The sequence below is a fragment of the Pleurodeles waltl genome, chromosome 3_1, assembly GCF_031143425.1.
Source record: "Pleurodeles waltl isolate 20211129_DDA chromosome 3_1, aPleWal1.hap1.20221129, whole genome shotgun sequence".
Taxonomy (NCBI): domain Eukaryota; kingdom Metazoa; phylum Chordata; class Amphibia; order Caudata; family Salamandridae; genus Pleurodeles; species Pleurodeles waltl.
This window is the reverse complement of record NC_090440.1, coordinates 9656026-9675467: the sequence shown is the minus strand read 5'-3', so window position 1 is coordinate 9675467 and position 19442 is coordinate 9656026. Positions and strand designations below refer to the sequence as shown.

Genomic DNA, 19442 nt, shown 5'->3' with positions numbered 1-19442 from the left:
AGACAATCTACCAAGGGTCTATAAGTTAAGTGCAACTAGCGGGCTTGCAACACTGATTGTGCCACCCATTTAAGTAGCCTGGTAAACCTGGCTCAGACCTGCCACTGCAGAGACTGTGTGCAGTTTCACTGCCTTCCCCACCTTGGGATCTGTAACCTTTTGCCAAACCCAGAATACCCCTTGTCTTACATATGTCACCGCTAATGTAGTCCCTAGGCAGCTCATAGTTCAGGGCGCTATGTAATCAAAAGGCAGGACATGTACTTCTAAGTTTTTCATGTACTAGTCATGAAAAACTCCAAAAGTCATTTTTCATTACTGTGAGGTCTGCCCCTCTCCTACCCCAGCATTGGGAATTCCTTATATTATCTTTAAGCAGTAATTCCTGATCTGAGAGAAGTAGCTGCATCATGTTTAGTACTATTAGAATGGCAAGAATAAATCCTCTTTACTGGTAAAGTCTGATTTATTATTACTGCTTTGGGAATGCCACTTTTAGAAAGTGGGCATTTCTCTGCACTCTCTGGCCTGTGTGCCCATAGCCTCCAGTACACGTCTACCCTGGGCTGGGTGACAGCTACACTTGTGCATTCTCTTCGGACTATCGCAACACAGGACACTCAACTGCATCTGCATACTGGTGGGTCTTCCTGGGGAGGAGTTTGGGAAGGGCTCACGCTTACACCTCAAAGGGCAGTGACTAGAGTCCCCACAAAGTGGCTGATTACCTCCCACTGATAGTCTGGAGCCGAGGCTGACCTGAAAGGGGAAATTGTGCAATTCACAAGAACTCTATGTAGTCATCCCCCATATCAAAGGCACTTTTTAATATAAGTACTGGGCTTCTTGACCCACTCAAGTTAGCACACCTCTGGACTTTAAAGAAACGCTGCTGGAGTAAAGTATGCTGTGTGCCTGGATTGCCACTGTGCCAGGATTGACTTCTCCCACTAACTGCTGCCCTGCTTTGCTGTGCTGCCCTGCGGCCTGCTGATCTCTGCCCGGTAGCCTGAGACTGTTCTACCAGTCCCAGAGGGACTCGGAGTGGCTTTTGCTTTACTTTACTGCTCTCTTTCTACCATCGCCCGGAGCGGTTCTGCTAACCTTTGCTGCCTGCTTTAGTCAGTCGCCCTGAGCAGCTGTGCCGGGCCCTGCCGCTTGCTTTCTTCTGTCCCATGGAGCGGCTCTGCTAACCTCCCGCTTTCATCAGTCACCCTGAGCAGCTGCGCCGGGCCCTGCCGCTTGCTTTCTTTTGTCCCATGGAGCGGCTCTGCTAACCTCCGCCTCCCGCTTTCATCAATCATTACAGGGGCCTTGGCCTTGCTGGGCTCTGCCGCTTGCTGTCTTCAATGCCACAGAGCAGCTTTGCTAACCTTCGCTGCCCACCTTCGTCAAGCACCCCATGCGGCTCTGCAGGATTTGGCCACTGAATTTCTTCAACCACCTGGAGTGACTGCTAACCTTCGCCGCCCTCTTTCATCTATCGACCCTTTCCTCACCCACCAGCAGCTCTGCTAGACTGCGTGTTGGCATGTAGTTCTTTCGGAACTGAAGAAGTGAGGAAGAGGCCATGATGTCTTGTGAGTTTGTGCCATATTTTGGGTACAATGTAGGAGAAGGAGCTCTGCTTTTGTAAGTGTGGGTGGGGTCCATGAGAGTGACAGTGAGGTTGAGCATTGATGTCTGGCCGGTTGACAGAGGTGCATGTGGTTGTTCAGGTATGGTGGTCCAGTGTAGGGCTTATCTGATAAAGAGTTCTAGTTGCAGATTCCTTACCTTAGAATTTCCCCCAGGCATTAGGCTGGATCTGGAGAATTTTTCTTCGTGCAGTACCCCAACGCGCTGTTGGGTGGCGTCGGTCGACTCTGCGGGCGTCGTTGCGGTCGCCGTGATGTTGTCACAGTCTTATATAGGCACCACCCCGGCGTGCTGACATCAGTTCTTTTCTTTCTGCGCCAATTTAAGCGCAGATCCAGAGAAGAGCTACCTCAGTCATTTTTTTTAACCAACTACGACATTTTGTCGAATTCGTTTTTGACAAGTTTTGGTTTGCTTCAAGGGATGTCCTGTAAAACCGGATTTAAACCCTGGGACTCCCATCACTACATGATGTCCGTGACGGATCCGCACCTCGTGTGCCTCTGGTGTTTGGAGCGCAACCACGACCCGAAGTCATGCTCACAGCGTTCGGCCATAAACCCAAAAGCTTTGAGGGAGCGGTCCCTGAAGCTCATGGCGGCCTGACACTCGACTCGGCGTCGTTCCCAGTTCCGTTCGAGAGGAAGGTCAGGAGACCGGTCGCAGAGTCACCACCATTCATCTTCGTCCAAGTCATCTGAACATTCTGGTAAGAAAGTGAAAGAAGGTGAAACGTTTTTCGACTTTGCCCCGTCGCTCGCACAATGTGATGCAGGAAGTGTGTAGACGCTCTAGGCCTCCCTCTACGGAGCAGCAGTCTGGGTCCGACTGTGCCCACAATCAACATCGACCCTATACCTATTCCTGATGACCCGGAACGATGTCACTCGATGCCGATTCAGTTTTCCATGGGCTTTGCTGTGCCCAGGGTTGATCCTGAACCCTATTACTATGGGTATGGATACGGGGATAGTGTAGAGGGGTCGCTGGACCCTTTAGAAAACCAGCTTGAGCCTGAACTGGTCTGGGTACAGGATTTGGGTGATGCTAGTGGGTTGGACACCTCCCCTGATACTGGCATACCGTAGTGTGGCTAACGAAGGAGGGATCGTCATATTCTATAGTGGCGAGAAAGGCTGCTGAGGTTTTGAACCTCGAGCTTCCTTCTGTGGAGGTCAGGCCTAACCTCCTGACTAAAGTGCTTCAACCTGGGGCCTCCAACTCGGAACCCCTTCTTCCCTTCAACCAAGCACTTACGGATGTCCTACCGGGGACCTGGCCCAAACCCAGCACAGGGGCTCCTGTGAATGGGATGATTGCCCACCGCCATCGTCCTGCGCCGAATGACCCAAATTTCCTTACCCAACACCCTACCCCTGAGAGCCTGGTCATTCAGGCTTCATCATCCTCTGGCGCATTCACTACTGCTCACCCGGACAGGGAATGAAAAAGACTGGAAAGTTTATGAAAGAAGATGTTTTCCTCTGCCAGTCTAGCGCTGCGGTCCGTATACACCGCATGTCTTTTGGGCTACTGTTCCCATACTCTCTGTGATACGGTTGTGCAAGTGCTGCCTCAAGTTCCGGAAGAGGCTCGTAATGTTCACTCCCAAGCCATGACAGATGGGTGAGATGTAGCCAATTTCATGCTATGTTGTGGACTGGATACGACCGACTCACTGGGCAGATAAGTTGCATCAACTGTGGCATTGGGACTCCATGCCTGGTTGAGGACGTCCGGCTTTTCGGGGAATGTCCAGCAATCTTTGATGGACATGCCCTTTGACTCCGCGCTCGAGCTCTTTAAGGATTCCCGGGCTACGGCTCGGTCCCTTTGCTTCGCTGCTGCTCCTCACCCCCTCAGACGGCCTCTCTCTCCTTTCGTGGCTACGCCCAACTTCCTCCATTTCCACAGGGCTACCGACCCGCACATGCTGAACTGCCCCTGCGTGGACGTGTGATCCAAGGACCTTGTTGATCAGGGAGTCGGTGGGCCGCCCAGTCCACCCCCACCTCTGCCTCTAAACCTTCCTAGTCCCCTGGGACATCTGGGACCAGTTGGTCAGCAGGATTCCCTATCACCTGTCCCACTGGGAATACATTACCACGGACGGTGGGTTTTACAGATCGTCCGAGCCATGCCACTGTCATTCGATCATCTGTCGGAGGATCATTTGGCACTTCTCCACGAGGAAGTCAAGGCTCTCCTGGCCAAGGAAGCCATAGAGAGGGTCCCTGCGCCAGAAGTAGGTTGTGGTTGCTATTTCTGCTACCTTTCTGGTGCTCATAAAGGACAAGGGTCTTCGTCCTGTCCTAGACCTCAAGTCCCTCAATGTCTTCCTCAAGAAGGAGAAGTTCAAGATATTAACCCTGGCTCAGGCCCTTTCTGCCCTGAACCCTGGAGACTGGATTGTTGCTTTGGACTTGCAGGACGCCTAGTTCTATACTCCAGTCCTGCGGGTCCACAGATATTACCTTCGATTCATGGTAGGTCACTAGCACTTTCAGTTCACTGTGCTCCCCTTTGGCCTAACCAGTGCCCCTCGGGTGTTCATGAAAGTGATGGTAGTGGTTGCAAATCATCTGCGCAGGTTTGGGGTCCCAGTCTTCCCCTACCTCAACGACTGGCTGTTGAAGGCAGACACACCCCAGAAAATAGTCTCCCACTTCCAGACTATAGCGAACCTCCTGCATTCACTGGGGTTCACTATCAACATGCTGAAGTCACACCTGACTCCCTCTCAGACACTCCCTTTCATCTGAGCTGTTCTGGACACAGTGCAGTTTCGGGCTTTTCCTCCCAAAAAGCGAGTCCAGGATATTCAGGCTATGATTTGATGTTTCACCCTCTATCCTAGATTTCGGTGAGAATGACTCTGAGGCTGCTGGGCCTCATGGCCTCCTGCATCCTGCTGGTCCAACATGCCAGATGGCACATGTGAGCTCAGCAGTGGGACCTGAAGTTCCAGTGGGTGCAGCATCAGGGGAATCTCTCCGACATGGTTCAGATCTCGGAGGGAACTATGAAAGACCTGCAGTGCTGGTTGCCTAATCCAGATTGGGACAACGGCAGATCTCTCCCTTCCCCAACCACATCTCACAGTAGTGACAGATGCATCACTCCTTGGAAGAGGCGGCCACATGGGAGAGGAGGAGATCAGAGGCCTCTGGTCTCTGGTGGAGTTCGGACTCCCCATCATCCTTTTGAAGCTCCGGACATCCAACTTGCATTGAAAGCATTCCTTCCCTCTCTCAAAGGGAAAGTGGTGCAGGTGTTCACTGACAACACCACCTTCAAGTGGTATTGCAACAAGCAGGGTGGAGTGGGTTTGTGGACCCTTTGTCAAGCGGAAGTTCGCCTCTGGACATAGCTGGAACTCCAGGGCGTTTCCCTGGTGGTTCAACATCTTTCGGGCTCTCTGAACGTCAGAGCAGATGAACTCAGCCGTCGATGCATAGTCAGTCACAAATGGCGTCTCCATCTGAAGGTGACGCAAGGTCTCTTTCAGCAGTGGGGAGAGCCTTGGTTAGATCTATTTGCCTCCGCAGAGAACGCTCAATGTCAGCTGTTTTGCACATTGGAGTTTCCAAGGTGGCTCTTGCTCTGCGACGCTTTTCGTCAAGAGTGGAACTCAGGCCTCCTGTCCGCCTTCCCGCCAATACCACTTCTGCCCAGGGTTCTGAAGAAGATCAGGCAAGACCGGGCCCAAGTAATCTTGGTGGCTCCGAACTGGGCACGAAGAGTCTGGTATCCCGAGCTACTGACCATGGCCATCAATCCTCCGATCAGACTTCCCCTTTAAGAAGATTTTCTGTTGCAGCAGCAGGGGACTGTTATCCACCCGAACCTGTCCAGTCCCTGCCTCCTTGCGTGGAGATTGAGCGGCGACAGTTGATGGCTTTTGACCTTCCACTTGTGTAATGTCATCTTGGCAGCCATGTGTCCCTCCACCAAAACGGTATACGCCTGTCATTGGAATAAATTTGTTGCATGGTGTATCAACAAGTCTGTTGATCCCATCTCTGCACCTCTCTCAGAGGTTCTCCTCTTTATTCCCTCTTGCCCAGCAGGGCTCTGCTCTGGGCACCCTCAAGGAATATTTGTCTGCCATCTCTGCCTTCTTAAGGCTACCAGACCAACCTTCTCTTTTCAAATCTCCCATTGTTGGGAGGTTTCTTAAAGGCCTCACACATATGTTCCCTCCTGTTCTGTTCCTAATGCCACAGTGGGATTTGAATTTGGTCCTCCCATACCTCATGTGTGCCCCTTTTGAGCCTCTCCACAGCTGTCCTCTACGGCACTTGACCCTTAAAACAGCTTTTTTGATTGCCATCACCTCTGCTCGCAGAGTGAGTGAGCTTCAGTCTCTTTATTCTAAACCACCATTCCTAGCAGTGCATCCTGACAAAGTGGGAAGAAAGGTAGCCCTGGTGCGAAGGACCAGAGTGGTAACGCCCTTTTCACTTAGGCCAATCTATTACCTTAAGTACACTATACACACCCCCACATCCCTCTCATGAGGAGTAGAGACTCCACTGTCTCGATACAAAAGAGCGTTGGTGTTATATCTAGATTGTACCAAAGATTTCCGGGTGGACGATCAACTCTTTGTGGGATATGTGGGTGCGAAGAAACGGAAGGCGGTGCAGAAGAGGACCATCTCGCGATGGGTAGTGCTTTGCATCAAGATGTGCTACGCTTTGGTGAAAAAAGCAACCCCCCCGAGGGTTTGCGCGCTCATTCAACCAGAGCAACTGCTGCTACCACATGGTTAGCACGCGGAGTTCCAGTCCTGGATATCTGCCAGGCCGCAACGTGGGAGTCCTTACATACGTTTGCCCAGGATTACTGCCTGGAAGCCGAGTCCACAGGGACGGCTATTTTGGCTGCTCAGTCCTGCAGGACTTTTGGTGTGATCTTAGTTCGCAGCCCACCACCATCTCTGTCAGAAGTACAAGTTACTTACCTTCGGTAACAATATATCTGGTAGAGACATATTCTAGTTGCAGATTCCTTACCAACCCGCCCGTCCTCCCCTCACTGCGGACTGATTTCTAGGGACTGGTTCGTCCCTCTAAGGGCCGTAGTTTTGGCACACCATTCTCAGTGTTCTTCATGGCGCTGCGCTACTGGCGTGGAAAGTTGTTAAAAGAACTCATGTCGACGCACCGGGGTGGCGCCTATATGACCATGACGTCATCACAGCGACCATGATGCCAATGACGCCCACAGAGTAGCGCGCAGGGGTACTGCTCTAAGAAAAATTCTCCGGATCAGTCTGGGGGAAACTCTAAGGTAAGGATTCTGCAACTAGAATATGCCTCTACCAGATATATAGTTACCAAAAGTAAGTAACTTGTACTGTAGGTGTGTATTAGGAGTATGAATTGGGTGTGTTTGTACATTTCCACTATTGTTTGTCATGCCGAGTACTGCCAGATGACTTGCAATCGGGCATACATCAGTTTGGCTGGTAAGAGTATGGTACAGGGAGAATCCCTTGAATAATAAACTATGAACTAAACATAAATGTTGGGAGACACCTACACTGTCTCTCTTTCAGAGGCACCAGTTGAAGTCTTCCCTTTTAGTAAGACTTTTGACTGTTTTTGTACATTTGTAGTTTGCTGTTGGCTCGGAGTTGCTCATTGTATTTGTACCACACTAAGTGTTAACTGTTACGTCCTCCTGTGCGTTTGGATGGACGCTAAGCTCAAGGACACACTCAGAATGATTTTCAAAAATGTATTTTATTTATTTCAAGGATACACATCTAGTAGGAATACCCTAAAGTCTGAAACATCCTATTGAGACACCGTACCGTCCCTAAATCAGGTCTCAAGTAACAAATAACTTTAAAATCAGAAGTTGCATATTGAAATAACAAAGACTCTCATCGTCTGATCTAAGGCATTAAATACCTCAACAGTGACAAAAAGTTCAGGGCAGGTGCATTGAAGTACATGAATTGTAGCCAATAAAGTGACTAATTGTATATCTAGGAGCTTAACCTACATGTCAGTCGCATCTGTAAGTGAATTTCATCGAGTGACAGCGTCCCCTAATAACAAATAAGGGCAAAGAGCTAACAGTCACCATGGGACAGATTAGTATGCACTGAGGAAAATGTCTTTATTATTTTGGTAGAAGAAAGTGCAAAGATTAAATTTAAGACCTTGCCACGGTCCGGACTCCCCCTTTTAAAAAAGAGGGCTCGACATCCTCTTCCTCTCTTCTAAGAGGAAGCGACAGAGTAGCTGAAAAGTCGTATTACTGAACATTTATGTTGCATGGGAATAGGTCTTCGTGTGAAACACTTACTTCGATCGTAGCCCTGCCAAGTGTTGTTCCCTCTAACTGTATTTTTCGCTTCCAGTTGCTCTTGGCACCTACGCCGTACATAATCGGCGTACCTGCAAGCTTCTTCCTGTACAAGTCTGATTTCAGGATGCCAGACGATGTGTGGCTGGTGGATTTGGACAGCAACAGGGTAAGAAATTTGCAGTCTTATGTCTTCACCTCTTCTGTCGTCCACAACAAGCCCTTCTCCTCTGCAGCTGCCCCTGCTTCTCTGCTCTCCTGTGGCCCCTTGATTCCTGTGTTCCCACCTCCTCTGCTCCATAACTCTTCTCACTGATTTTCCTCATCACTTATCCTTTTAACATTAATTCCTGTTTTCATTTCTGTTAAACACTGTCTCCCTGCAACTTCCCCATTTTACTGTGTGGGCCTGCAGTCCATTTCTCCAAAGCCGGCTCTCTCATCCTTGCAACAAACTTTACGTCACCAGTAGTGTGAACCAGTCGGTACCTTGACTGTCACCGATGGGGAATACTCAAAACGCACCTTTTCTGTACAGGTGATCGCACCAACCAACGCTGAGCTGCTTCCAACATTACCAGAGCCAGAGTCCCAGGAGCTGAAGAAGCATCTAAAGCAGGTAAACGCAGTAGATGAGGAGGGGACCATTCTGGTCTTGAGTAAGCCCACAGAGCCTCAGAGGCCAACGGCTAATGCTGCTGTCCTCCTGAGACCCCTTAGCATGGGTGCAGGTTACAACTGTAGCGTAGTCTTCTAAACCAGATTCATAGTCGTAGATTGTCCTCATTTCAGTGCTCCTAATCCCCTTAATAATTGATAAGATAATTATTTATCAGGCTCTGCTTGGTGGAGCGTATTGTGAGTATCTTCATTTGCAGCCAGTACACGTTTAATCACTGCCTCTGGTGGCCTTTGTTGTTGCCTCGGAGGGAACAGAGTTGACCGATGTGAACCCCTGAAGACACCCCTTGTCTTCTCTTACTTTCTTGTTCTCGGCACAGGGGGTTTTGGTTGAGTAGAATGTAAAGATGTAAACTGTAAAGATGTAAAATCCTTATCTCCCCCCTGACAATAGTACTGGCTTTGTTTTCCTGATGTTACATTTTCTATTTACATGTAACCTTTTCAAACCTAGATTTTCTTAATTGCTAATTGTCAAGAATGGGCTAGGTCTCATTCAGAGAACAAGTTGAACATGCACAAATTTCTGATGTTGGAGGCAAAAGTTATGGTGGAACTTACACTGCCGTGGGATACTGGAGGATGAGCAGAAGTTTAGATGTCCACAGTCAGCGGTGCTGCAGGATATTCACACAGTTCACTGGTGCTGGACGTTGAGGTTAAGGATTGGACCTGTTGGAGGGTGAGATCGTGCCTTAGATGTACACGCCCCAGGTGGAGGCTTAAAGTCACCAGTTACGGCCTGTGCTGCTGGTGGAAGAAGTTACAGGTTGGATGTAAACGCTTCCCATTAGTGGATGAGGAAGAGAGTAAGGATTGCACTAACACCGCCATGACATTCTGACCGATGATTTCATGGGTTGCATTTGCACAGTATGAGGAGAAGGAGCCCATGGGTTACATGTACACAGCCCAGACGAGATGGACATTGGGGTTACCAGTTGGAAGTACTTTGACCTAAAGGTACTGGAGGATAAGGTTCTGTTATATTTTGCTCTTCTCAGGATTGCTAGAGGGTCAAGTTGTGGGTTGAATTGACCCAGTTTGTGGTTTCTGGAGGATCTAATTATACGTTGAATGTGCAGAGCTTAGAGGTCCTTGGGATGAGGCTAGATGATTGATGCACACAGAGTAATTGTGCTTGAGTGTGAGGTTTTTAGTTGAACCTACACTGCCACGCGGTCGGTGGAGGTCTAGATACACATTGTATATAAACCTCATGGTTTTGCTGGAGGCTACGGGTTGAATGTACACCACCCATTGGTGCTAGTAAACTGGTGCGCTGTTTGGACATATGCATCTCCCGGAGTACTGGAGAATAAAGTTAGCTTTGCTGTATACAGGCAGCGTACCCTAGAGAACGAGGTTATGGGTTAAATCTGCACGATTAGGGGTTGACTGTACATAGCTTGTGACTGGCAGAGGATCGGGATGTGGTTTAAATTTGCAGAGCCTCAGGTGCTGGTGAAAGAGGCTGTGGGATAGTGGTCCGGAGCTTGGCCGTGGTTGACCATGAGATTGTGTTTCGGGGGACACTGATGGATAAGGTGCGGGTTGGACAGCCTGGTTTCCTGCAGGATAAGGAATTTATTGGATGTCATCAAAGCATGTTAGGTTATTTTTATTTGTAGGGTGCTGTATCTCCCATACCTTTATCTTAGTGCGTAGGAGGAGCAAAGTCGAAAGCTGCCAGTCAGTGGGCTTGAGGGGTTTGTTGAAGCAGGTTTAGGAGTTGTTCAGGCAGATAGCTGTAGGAAGACAGTTCTACTTGTTGGTGGCCAAGTGGGAAAGGAATGGCTTCCGGTTCTGGATCGTCTGCTGCAAGGGATGTATGCTAAACGAGTGGCAGATGAGCAGAGCGTTGCACAAAAATAGTCTTTTGCAGAGATAGAAGGGAACGGACCGTTGTTTCTCAATGGGCAGCCAGTGCAGGGCTTTCAGATGCGCAGCCATGGAGGTGCAGGCAGAGAGATTAAGTAATGCGCCCCATCCGCATACAGGATGATCTAAAGCCTCTTTGTGAGTGTACAAGGGGGCCTACAGGCTTGTTCCAACACCTTTCACCCATGCCTCACTTCTCTGAGATTGCCAGAGTACCAGCTTGTAGAGGGAATTTTACACGAGGCCAAGAAAGTTGTCTAAGGGGGCAGTGTAATCAAGTATGTTAGAAATCCATTCATTTAAGGTGTTAACTGATATATTGATGTTCAGTGACGTGGCGACGGAGGGGTGGTAGTAAGTGGTTCAGTGAGTTTGGAAGGACAAGTAAGTTTCCAGGATCTGGAGATGATGGTTTGATTGCCTGAGGAGCTCGCCGGAAGGGGCAGAGAGACTGTTGGATAGAGGTGAGTAGCAAGTGGTCTGACCAGATCAGTGGGCAAAAGGGCAGAAGAGAGGCTAGAGATTTTAAAGAAATTGGGGTGTAGGGTGTGTCCCGCTTAGTAGCTAGGACCAGTGACTAGGTGCTGGAGTCCAAGAGTGGCCAGGTCGTCCAGGAGTAGGTGGTAGTGTGGGACCATGGCCAAGTTTAGTTAACAGTTTGAGTCACCTAGGATGAATGTGCCTGCAGGTCAGCAAGTTAAGAGTTAAGGAATCCTTTTTTAGGTCCAGGAGGTTTGTAAGAAAGGGTTCCGCAGAGAGGGAGGGACTTTTCAGTGAGAGGTTTCAAGGTGATAAATCTAACCTGTCTACAGAGACTGATTTGAGAGTGGGAAGGTTACAATTATTTTGGTAGATGACCAGAGCTCGCCACCAGGTTTACGGGGTCTCTCTTGTCTGGAGATTTTATACCCTGAGGATAAGGCTGAAGGGCTGTCTGCGTTTGAGGAGCCATGTCTCTGTGGTAGAATGTCTGTAGAAGGGGAGTGTAGCAGGTCCGATAACTCCTTTTGATGTTTGAGAATTGAACAGGCTTTGATTTAGAGACAAAGACCTGTGTGTGCAGCAGCCTTGGGTGTGTGGCGGTGAGCCAGGCCTTCAGAGTACAGGAGTGGAATGAAACAGGGACTCAAGCAGTAAGAGAATTTTGAATTTTCATCTGTTGCAGCTGACAGCAGCCCCTACATTTGAGGGGTTATCCTTAGTGCGAGTGGGTTAGAGTTGAGGATAAAAGATTATAGTAAAACTGGCGAATTGACAAGCTAAAATTACAGTAGTGAAACAAATGATTAAAAAAAGGCCAGGCAGCCGCGAGGGGAGAAATACAAGGAAACAAACAAACAGCAAAGTAATGGGAAATCTGATGCACAAAAGGTTGAAAGGGCCAGAACTTCCTTGGTCAGAGGACCGAGGCTCCGACAATATAAGGTAATAACACAGGTAAGCCAAGATAGGAGCAGTGCAAAGTGAACCAGGCAGGTCCAGAGAGTGACCCTCAGTGGGTTAGTCCGCACTGCAGCCACCATTTTAAGGTCCCCTGAGGAAGGAGGTGGGGTGAGCAGGCACCAGGTGCTGGTTTGCCCAGTGGGGCAGGGTGGCAGGTCCGGGACAGAAATATAAGCTAAACAAGGATGAAGCTGGTAACATAAGAGCTAAAGTGACAATGACAAAACAAGGCAACCTTGGGATGATGTGTGAGAAATACGAGGAAACAAACAGCAGGCAAAGGTACAGGGACTCAGAGGATCAGATTATGGCTTCTGTATACACAGCCCTGTGTCGCTGTGGGATCTGGTTACTTGTCACATGTACACAGTGCAGGGAGCCAGAGGAACAGGTTACGGCTTCAGTGTACACAGCCCTGTGTCGCTGTGGGATCTGGTTACAGCTCACATGTACACCGTGCAGGGAGCTGGAGGATCAGGTTACGGCTCCAGTGTACGCAGCCCTGTGTCGCTGTGGGATCTGGTTACAGGTCACATGTACGCAGTGCAGGGAGCTGGAGGATCAGGTTACGGCTCCAGTGTACACAGCCCTGTGTCGCTGTGGGATCTGGTTACAGCTCACATGTACACAGTGCAGGGAGCTGGGGGTCAGGTCAAGGCTTCAGTGTACGCAGCCCTGTGTCGCTGTGGGATCTGGTTACAGCTCACATGTACACCGTGCAGGGAGCTGGAGGATCAGGTTACGGCTCCAGTGTACGCAGCCCTGTGTCTCTGTGGGATCTGGTTACAGCTCACATGTACACAGTGCAGGGAGCTGGGGATCAGGTTACGGCTCCAGTGTACGCAGCCCTGTGTCGCTGTGGGATCTGGTTACAGGTCACATGTACGCAGTGCAGGGAGCTGGGGGATCAGGTTACGGCTCCAGTGTACGCAGCCCTGTGTCGCTGTGGGATCTGGTTACAGGTCACATGTACACAGTGCAGGGAGCTGGGGATCAGGTTACGGCTCCAGTGTACACAGCCCTGTGTCGCTGTGGGATCTGGTTACAGCTCACATGTACACAGTGCTGGGAGCTGGGGGTCAGGTCAAGGCTTCAGTGTACGCAGCCCTGTGTCGCTGTGGGAGCTGGTTACAGCTCACATGTACACAGCGCAGGGAGCGGAGGGTCAGGTCAAGGCTTCAGTGTATGCAGCCCTGTGTCGCTGTGGGATCTTGTTACAGGTCACATGTACACAGCGCAGGGAGCTGGGGGATCAGGTTATGGCTCCAGTGTACACAGCCCTGTGTCGCTGTGGGATCTGGTTACAGCTCACATGTACACAGTGCTGGGAGCTGGGGGTCAGGTCAAGGCTTCAGTGTACGCAGCCCTGTGTCGCTGTGGGATCTGGTTACAGGTCACATGTACACAGCGCAGGGAGCTGGGGATCAGGTTACAGCTCCAGTGTACGCAGCCCTGTGTCGCTGTGGGATCTGGTTACAGCTCACATGTACACAGTGCAGGGAGCTGGAGGATCAGGTTACGGCTTCAGTGTACGCAGCCCTGTGCCGCTGTGGGATCTGGTTTCAGGTCACATGTACACAGTGCAGGGAGCTGGGGGATCATGTTACGGCTTCAGTGTACGCAGTCCTGTGTCGCTGTGGGATCTGGTTACTTGTCACATGTACACAGTGCAGGGAGCCAGAGGAACAGGTTACGGCTTCAGTGTACACAGCCCTGTGTCGCTGTGGGATCTGGTTACTTGTCACATGTACACAGTGCAGGGAGCTGGGGATCAGGTTACGGCTCCAGTGTACGCAGCCGTGTGTCGCTGTGGGATCTGGTTACTTGTCACATGTCCAGAGTGCAGGGAGCCAGAGGAACAGGTTACGGCTTCAGTGTACACAGCCCTGTGTCGCTGTGGGATCTGGTTACTTGTCACATGTACACAGTGCAGGGAGCTGGGGGATCAGGTTACGGCTCCAGTGTACGCAGCCCTGTGTCGCTGTGTGATCTGGTTACAGGTCACATGTACACAGCGCAGGGAGCTGGGGGTCAGGTCAAGGCTTCAGTGTACGCAGCCCTGTGTCGCTGTGGGATCTGGTTACTGGTCACAGGTACGCACTGCAGGGAGCTGGGGATCAGGTTACGGCTCCAGTGTACGCAGCCCTGTGTCGCTGTGGGATCTGGTTACAGGTCACATGTACACAGTGCAGGGAGCTGGAGTATCAGGTTACGGCTCCAGTGTACGTAGCCCTGTGTCGCTGTGGGATCTGGGTACAGGTCACATGTACGCAGTGCAGGGAGCTGGGGGATCAGGTTACGGCTCCAGTGTACGCAGCCCTGTGTCGCTGTGGGATCTGGGTACAGGTCACATGTACGCAGTGCAGGGAGCTGGGGGATCAGGTTACGGCTCCAGTGTACGCAGCCCTGTGTCGCTGTGAGATCTGGGTACAGCTCACATGTACGCAGTGCAGGGAGCTGGGGATCAGGTTACGGCTCCAGTGTACGCAGCCCTGTGTCGCTGTGAGATCTGGGTACAGCTCACATGTACGCAGTGCAGGGAGCTGGGGATCAGGTTACGGCTCCAGTGTACGCAGCCCTGTGTCGCTGTGAGATCTGGGTACAGCTCACATGTACGCAGTGCAGGGAGCTGGGGATCAGGTTACGGCTCCAGTGTACGCAGCCCTGTGTCGCTGTGGGATCTGGTTACAGGTCACATGTACGCAGTGCAGGGAGCTGGGGGATCAGGTTACGGCTCCAGTGTACGCAGCCCTGTGTCGCTGTGGGATCTGGTTACAGGTCACATGTACACAGTGCAGGGAGCTGGGGGTCAGGTTACGGCTCCAGTGTACGCAGCCCTGTGTCGCTGTGGGATCTGGTTACAGCTCACATGTACACAGTGCAGGGAGCTGGGGGTCAGGTCAAGGCTTCAGTGTACGCAGCCCTGTGTCGCTGTGGGAGCTGGTTACAGCTCACCTGTACACAGCGCAGGGAGCTGAGGGTCAGGTCAAGGCTTCAGTGTATGCAGCCCTGTGTCGCTGTGGGATCTTGTTACAGGTCACATGTACACAGCGCAGGGAGCTGGGGGATCAGGTTACGGCTCCAGTGTACACAGCCCTGTGTCGCTGTGGGATCTGATTACAGCTCACATGTACACAGTGCTGGGAGCTGGGGGTCAGGTCAAGGCTTCAGTGTACGCAGCCCTGTGTCGCTGTGGGATCTGGTTACAGCTCACATGTACACAGTGCAGGGAGCTGGGGATCAGGTTACGGCTCCAGTGTACGCAGCCCTGTGTCGCTGTGGGATCTGGTTACAGGTCACATGTACGCAGTGCAGGGAGCTGGGGGATCAGGTTACGGCTCCAGTGTACGCAGCCCTGTGTCGCTGTGGGATCTGGTTACAGCTCACATGTACACAGTGCAGGGAGCTGGGGATCAGGTTACGGCTCCAGTGTACGCAGCCCTGTGTCGCTGTGGGATCTGGTTACAGGTCACATGTACGCAGTGCAGGGAGCTGGGGGATCAGGTTACGGCTCCAGTGTACGCAGCCCTGTGTCGCTGTGGGATCTGGTTACAGGTCACATGTACACAGTGCAGGGAGCTGGGGATCAGGTTATGGCTCCAGTGTACGCAGCCCTGTGTCGCTGTGGGATCTGGTTACAGGTCACATGTACACAGTGCAGGGAGCTGGGGATCAGGTTACGGCTCCAGTGTACGCAGCCCTGTGTCGCTGTGGGATCTGGTTACAGCTCACATGTACACAGTGCAGGGAGCTGGGGGTCAGGTCAAGGCTTCAGTGTACGCAGCCCTGTGTCGCTGTGGGAGCTGGTTACAGCTCACCTGTACACAGCGCAGGGAGCTGAGGGTCAGGTCAAGGCTTCAGTGTATGCAGCCCTGTGTCGCTGTGGGATCTTGTTACAGGTCACATGTACACAGCGCAGGGAGCTGGGGGATCAGGTTACGGCTCCAGTGTACACAGCCCTGTGTCGCTGTGGGATCTGATTACAGCTCACATGTACACAGTGCTGGGAGCTGGGGGTCAGGTCAAGGCTTCAGTGTACGCAGCCCTGTGTCGCTGTGGGATCTGGTTACAGGTCACATGTACACAGCGCAGGGAGCTGGGGATCAGGTTACGGCTCCAGTGTACGCAGCCCTGTGTCGCTGTGGGATCTGGTTACAGCTCACATGTACACAGTGCAGGGAGCTGGAGGATCAGGTTACGGCTTCAGTGTACGCAGCCCTGTGCCGCTGTGGGATCTGGTTTCAGGTCACATGTACACAGTGCAGGGAGCTGGGGGATCATGTTACGGCTTCAGTGTACGCAGTCCTGTGTCGCTGTGGGATCTGGTTACTTGTCACATGTACACAGTGCAGGGAGCCAGAGGAACAGGTTACGGCTTCAGTGTACACAGCCCTGTGTCGCTGTGGGATCTGGTTACTTGTCACATGTACACAGAGCAGGGAGCTGGGGATCAGGTTACGGCTCCAGTGTACGCAGCCGTGTGTCGCTGTGGGATCTGGTTACTTGTCACATGTACAGAGTGCAGGGAGCTGGGGGATCAGGTTACGGCTCCAGTGTACGCAGCCCTGTGTCGCTGTGGGATCTGGTTACAGGTCACATGTACACAGCGCAGGGAGCTGGGGGTTAGGTCAAGGCTTCAGTGTACGCAGCCCTGTGTCGCTGTGGGATCTGGTTACAGGTCACAGGTACGCACTGCAGGGAGCTGGGGATCAGGTTACGGCTCCAGTGTACGCAGCCCTGTGCCGCTGTGGGATCTGGTTACAGGTCACATGTACACCGTGCAGGGAGCTGGGGGATCAGGTTACGGCTCCAGTGTACGCAGCCCTGTGCCGCTGTGGGATCTGGTTACAGGTCACATGTACACCGTGCAGGGAGCTGGGGGATCAGGTTACGGCTCCAGTGTACGCAGCCCTGTGCCGCTGTGGGATCTGGTTACAGCTCACATGTACACAGCGCAGGGAGCTGGGGGATCAGGTTACGGCTCCAGTGTACGCAGCCCTGTGCCGCTGTGGGATCTGGTTACAGCTCACATGTACACCGCGCAGGGAGCTGGGGGATCAGGTTACGGCTCCAGTGTACGCAGCCCTGTGCCGCTGTGGGATCTGGTTACAGCTCACATGTACACGGCACAGGGAGCTGGGGGATCAGGTTACGGCTCCAGTGTACGCAGCCCTGTGCCACTGTGGGATCTGGTTACAGCTCACATGTACACAGCGCAGGGATCTGGAGTATCAGGTTACGGCTCCAGTGTACGCAGCCCTGTGCCGCTGTGGGATCTGGTTACAGGTCACATGTACACAGCGCAGGGAGCTGGGGGTCAGGTCAAGGCTTCAGTGTACGCAGCCCTGTGTCGCTGTGGGATCTGGTTACAGGTCACAGGTACACAGCGCAGGGAGCTGATGATCAGGTTACGGCTTCAGTGTACGCAGCCCTGTGTCGCTGTGGGATCTGGTTACAGGTCACAGGTACGCAGCGCAGGGAGCTGGGGATCAGGTTACAGCTCCAGTGTACGCAGCTGTGTCTCTGTGGGATCTGGGTACAGGTCACATGTACACAGCGCAGGGAGCTGGGGGTCAGGTTACGGCTTCAGTGTACGCAGTCCTGTTTCGCTGTGGGATCTGGTTACAGCTCACATGTACACAGCGCAGGGAGCTGGGGATCAGGTTACGGCTCCAGTGTACGCAGCCCTGTGTCGCTGTGGGATCTGGTTACAGGTCACATGTACACAGCGCAGGGAGCTGGGGATCAGGTTACGGCTCCAGTGTACGCAGCCCTGTGTCGCTGTGGGATCTGGTTACAGGTCACATGTACGCAGTGCAGGGAGTGGGATCTGGTTACAGGTCACATGTACACAGCGCAGGGAGCTGGGGGTCAGGTTACGGCTCCAGTGTACGCAGCCCTGTGTCGCTGTGGGATCTGGTTACAGGTCACATGTACACAGCGCAGGGAGCTGGGGGTCAGGTCAAGGCTTCAGTGTACGCAGCCCTGTGTCGCTGTGGGATCTGGTTACAGGTCACATGTACACCATGCAGGGAGCTGGAGGATCAGGTTACGGCTCCAGTGTACGCAGCCCTGTGTCTCTGTGGGATCTGGTTACAGCTCACATGTACACAGTGCAGGGAGCTGGAGGATCAGGTTACGGCTCCAGTGTACGCAGCCCTGTGTCGCTGTGGGATCTGGTTACAGCTCACATGTACACAGCGCAGGGAGCTGGGGGTCAGGTCAAGGCTCCAGTGTACGCAGCCCTGTGTCTCTGTGGGATCTGGTTACAGCTCACATGTACACAGCGCAGGGAGCTGGAGGATCAGGTTACGGCTCCAGTGTACGCAGCCCTGTGTCTCTGTGGGATCTGGTTACAGCTCACATGTACACAGCGCAGGGAGCTGGAGGATCAGGTTACGGCTCCAGTGTACGCAGCCCTGTGTCGCTGTGGGATCTGGTTACAGCTCACATGTACACAGCGCAGGGAGCTGGGGGATCAGGTCAAGGCTTCAGTGTACGCAGCCCTGTGTCGCTGTGGGATCTGGTTACAGCTCACATGTACACAGCGCAGGGAGCTGGGGGATCAGGTCAAGGCTTCAGTGTACGCAGCCCTGTGTCGCTGTGGGATCTGGTTACAGCTCACATGTACACAGCGCAGGGAGCTGGGGGATCAGGTTACGGCTTCAGTGTACGCAGCCCTGTGTCGCTGTGGGATCTGGTTACAGCTCACATGTACACAGCGCAGGGAGCTGGGGGATCAGGTTACGGCTCCAGTGTACGCAGCCCTGTGTCGCTGTGGGATCTGGTTACAGGTCACATGTACACAGCGCAGGGATCTGGAGTATCAGGTTACGGCTCCAGTGTACGCAGCCCTGTGTCGCTGTGGGAGCTGGTTACAGGTCACAGGTACACAGCGCTGGGAGCTGGGGGTCAGGTCAAGGCTTCAGTGTACGCAGCCCTGTGTCGCTGTGGGATCTGGGTACAGGTCACATGTACACCGTGCAGGGAGCTGGAGGATCAGGTTACGGCTCCAGTGTACGCAGCCCTGTGTCGCTGTGGGATCTGGTTACAGCTCACATGTACACAGTGCAGGGAGCTGGGGATCAGGTTACGGCTCCAGTGTACGCAGCCCTGTGTCGCTGTGGGATCTGGTTACAGCTCACATGTACACAGTGCAGGGAGCTGGGGGATCAGGTTACGGCTTCAGTGTACGCAGCCCTGTGTCTCTGTGGGATCTGGTTACAGGTCACATGTACACCGTGCAGGGAGCTGAGGATCAGGTTACGGCTCCAGTGTACGCAGCCCTGTGTCGCTGTGGGATCTGGTTACAGGTCACATGTACACAGTGCAGGGAGATGGGGGTCAGGTTACGGCTCCAGTTTACGCAGCCCTGTGTCGCTGTGGGATCTGGTTACAGGTCACATGTACACAGTGCAGGGAGCTGGGGATCAGGTTACGGCTCCAGTGTACGCAGCCCTGTGTCGCTGTGGGATCTG

At 52.5% G+C, this 19442-nt stretch overlaps 1 protein-coding gene across 14 annotated transcripts in view; it reads left to right on the top strand.

Moving 5' to 3' along the window:
• Window positions 1–19442, top strand: part of MADD (MAP kinase activating death domain) — a 639440-nt gene that overhangs the window by 136403 nt on the left and 483595 nt on the right. For all 14 annotated transcript variants that reach the window (XM_069221634.1, XM_069221639.1, XM_069221632.1 and 11 more), the window contains 2 exons: window positions 8015–8128; window positions 8498–8578. In XM_069221634.1, the coding sequence (XP_069077735.1) occupies window positions 8015–8128; window positions 8498–8578 (195 nt within the window). The remainder of the gene's footprint in view (window positions 1–8014; window positions 8129–8497; window positions 8579–19442) is intronic.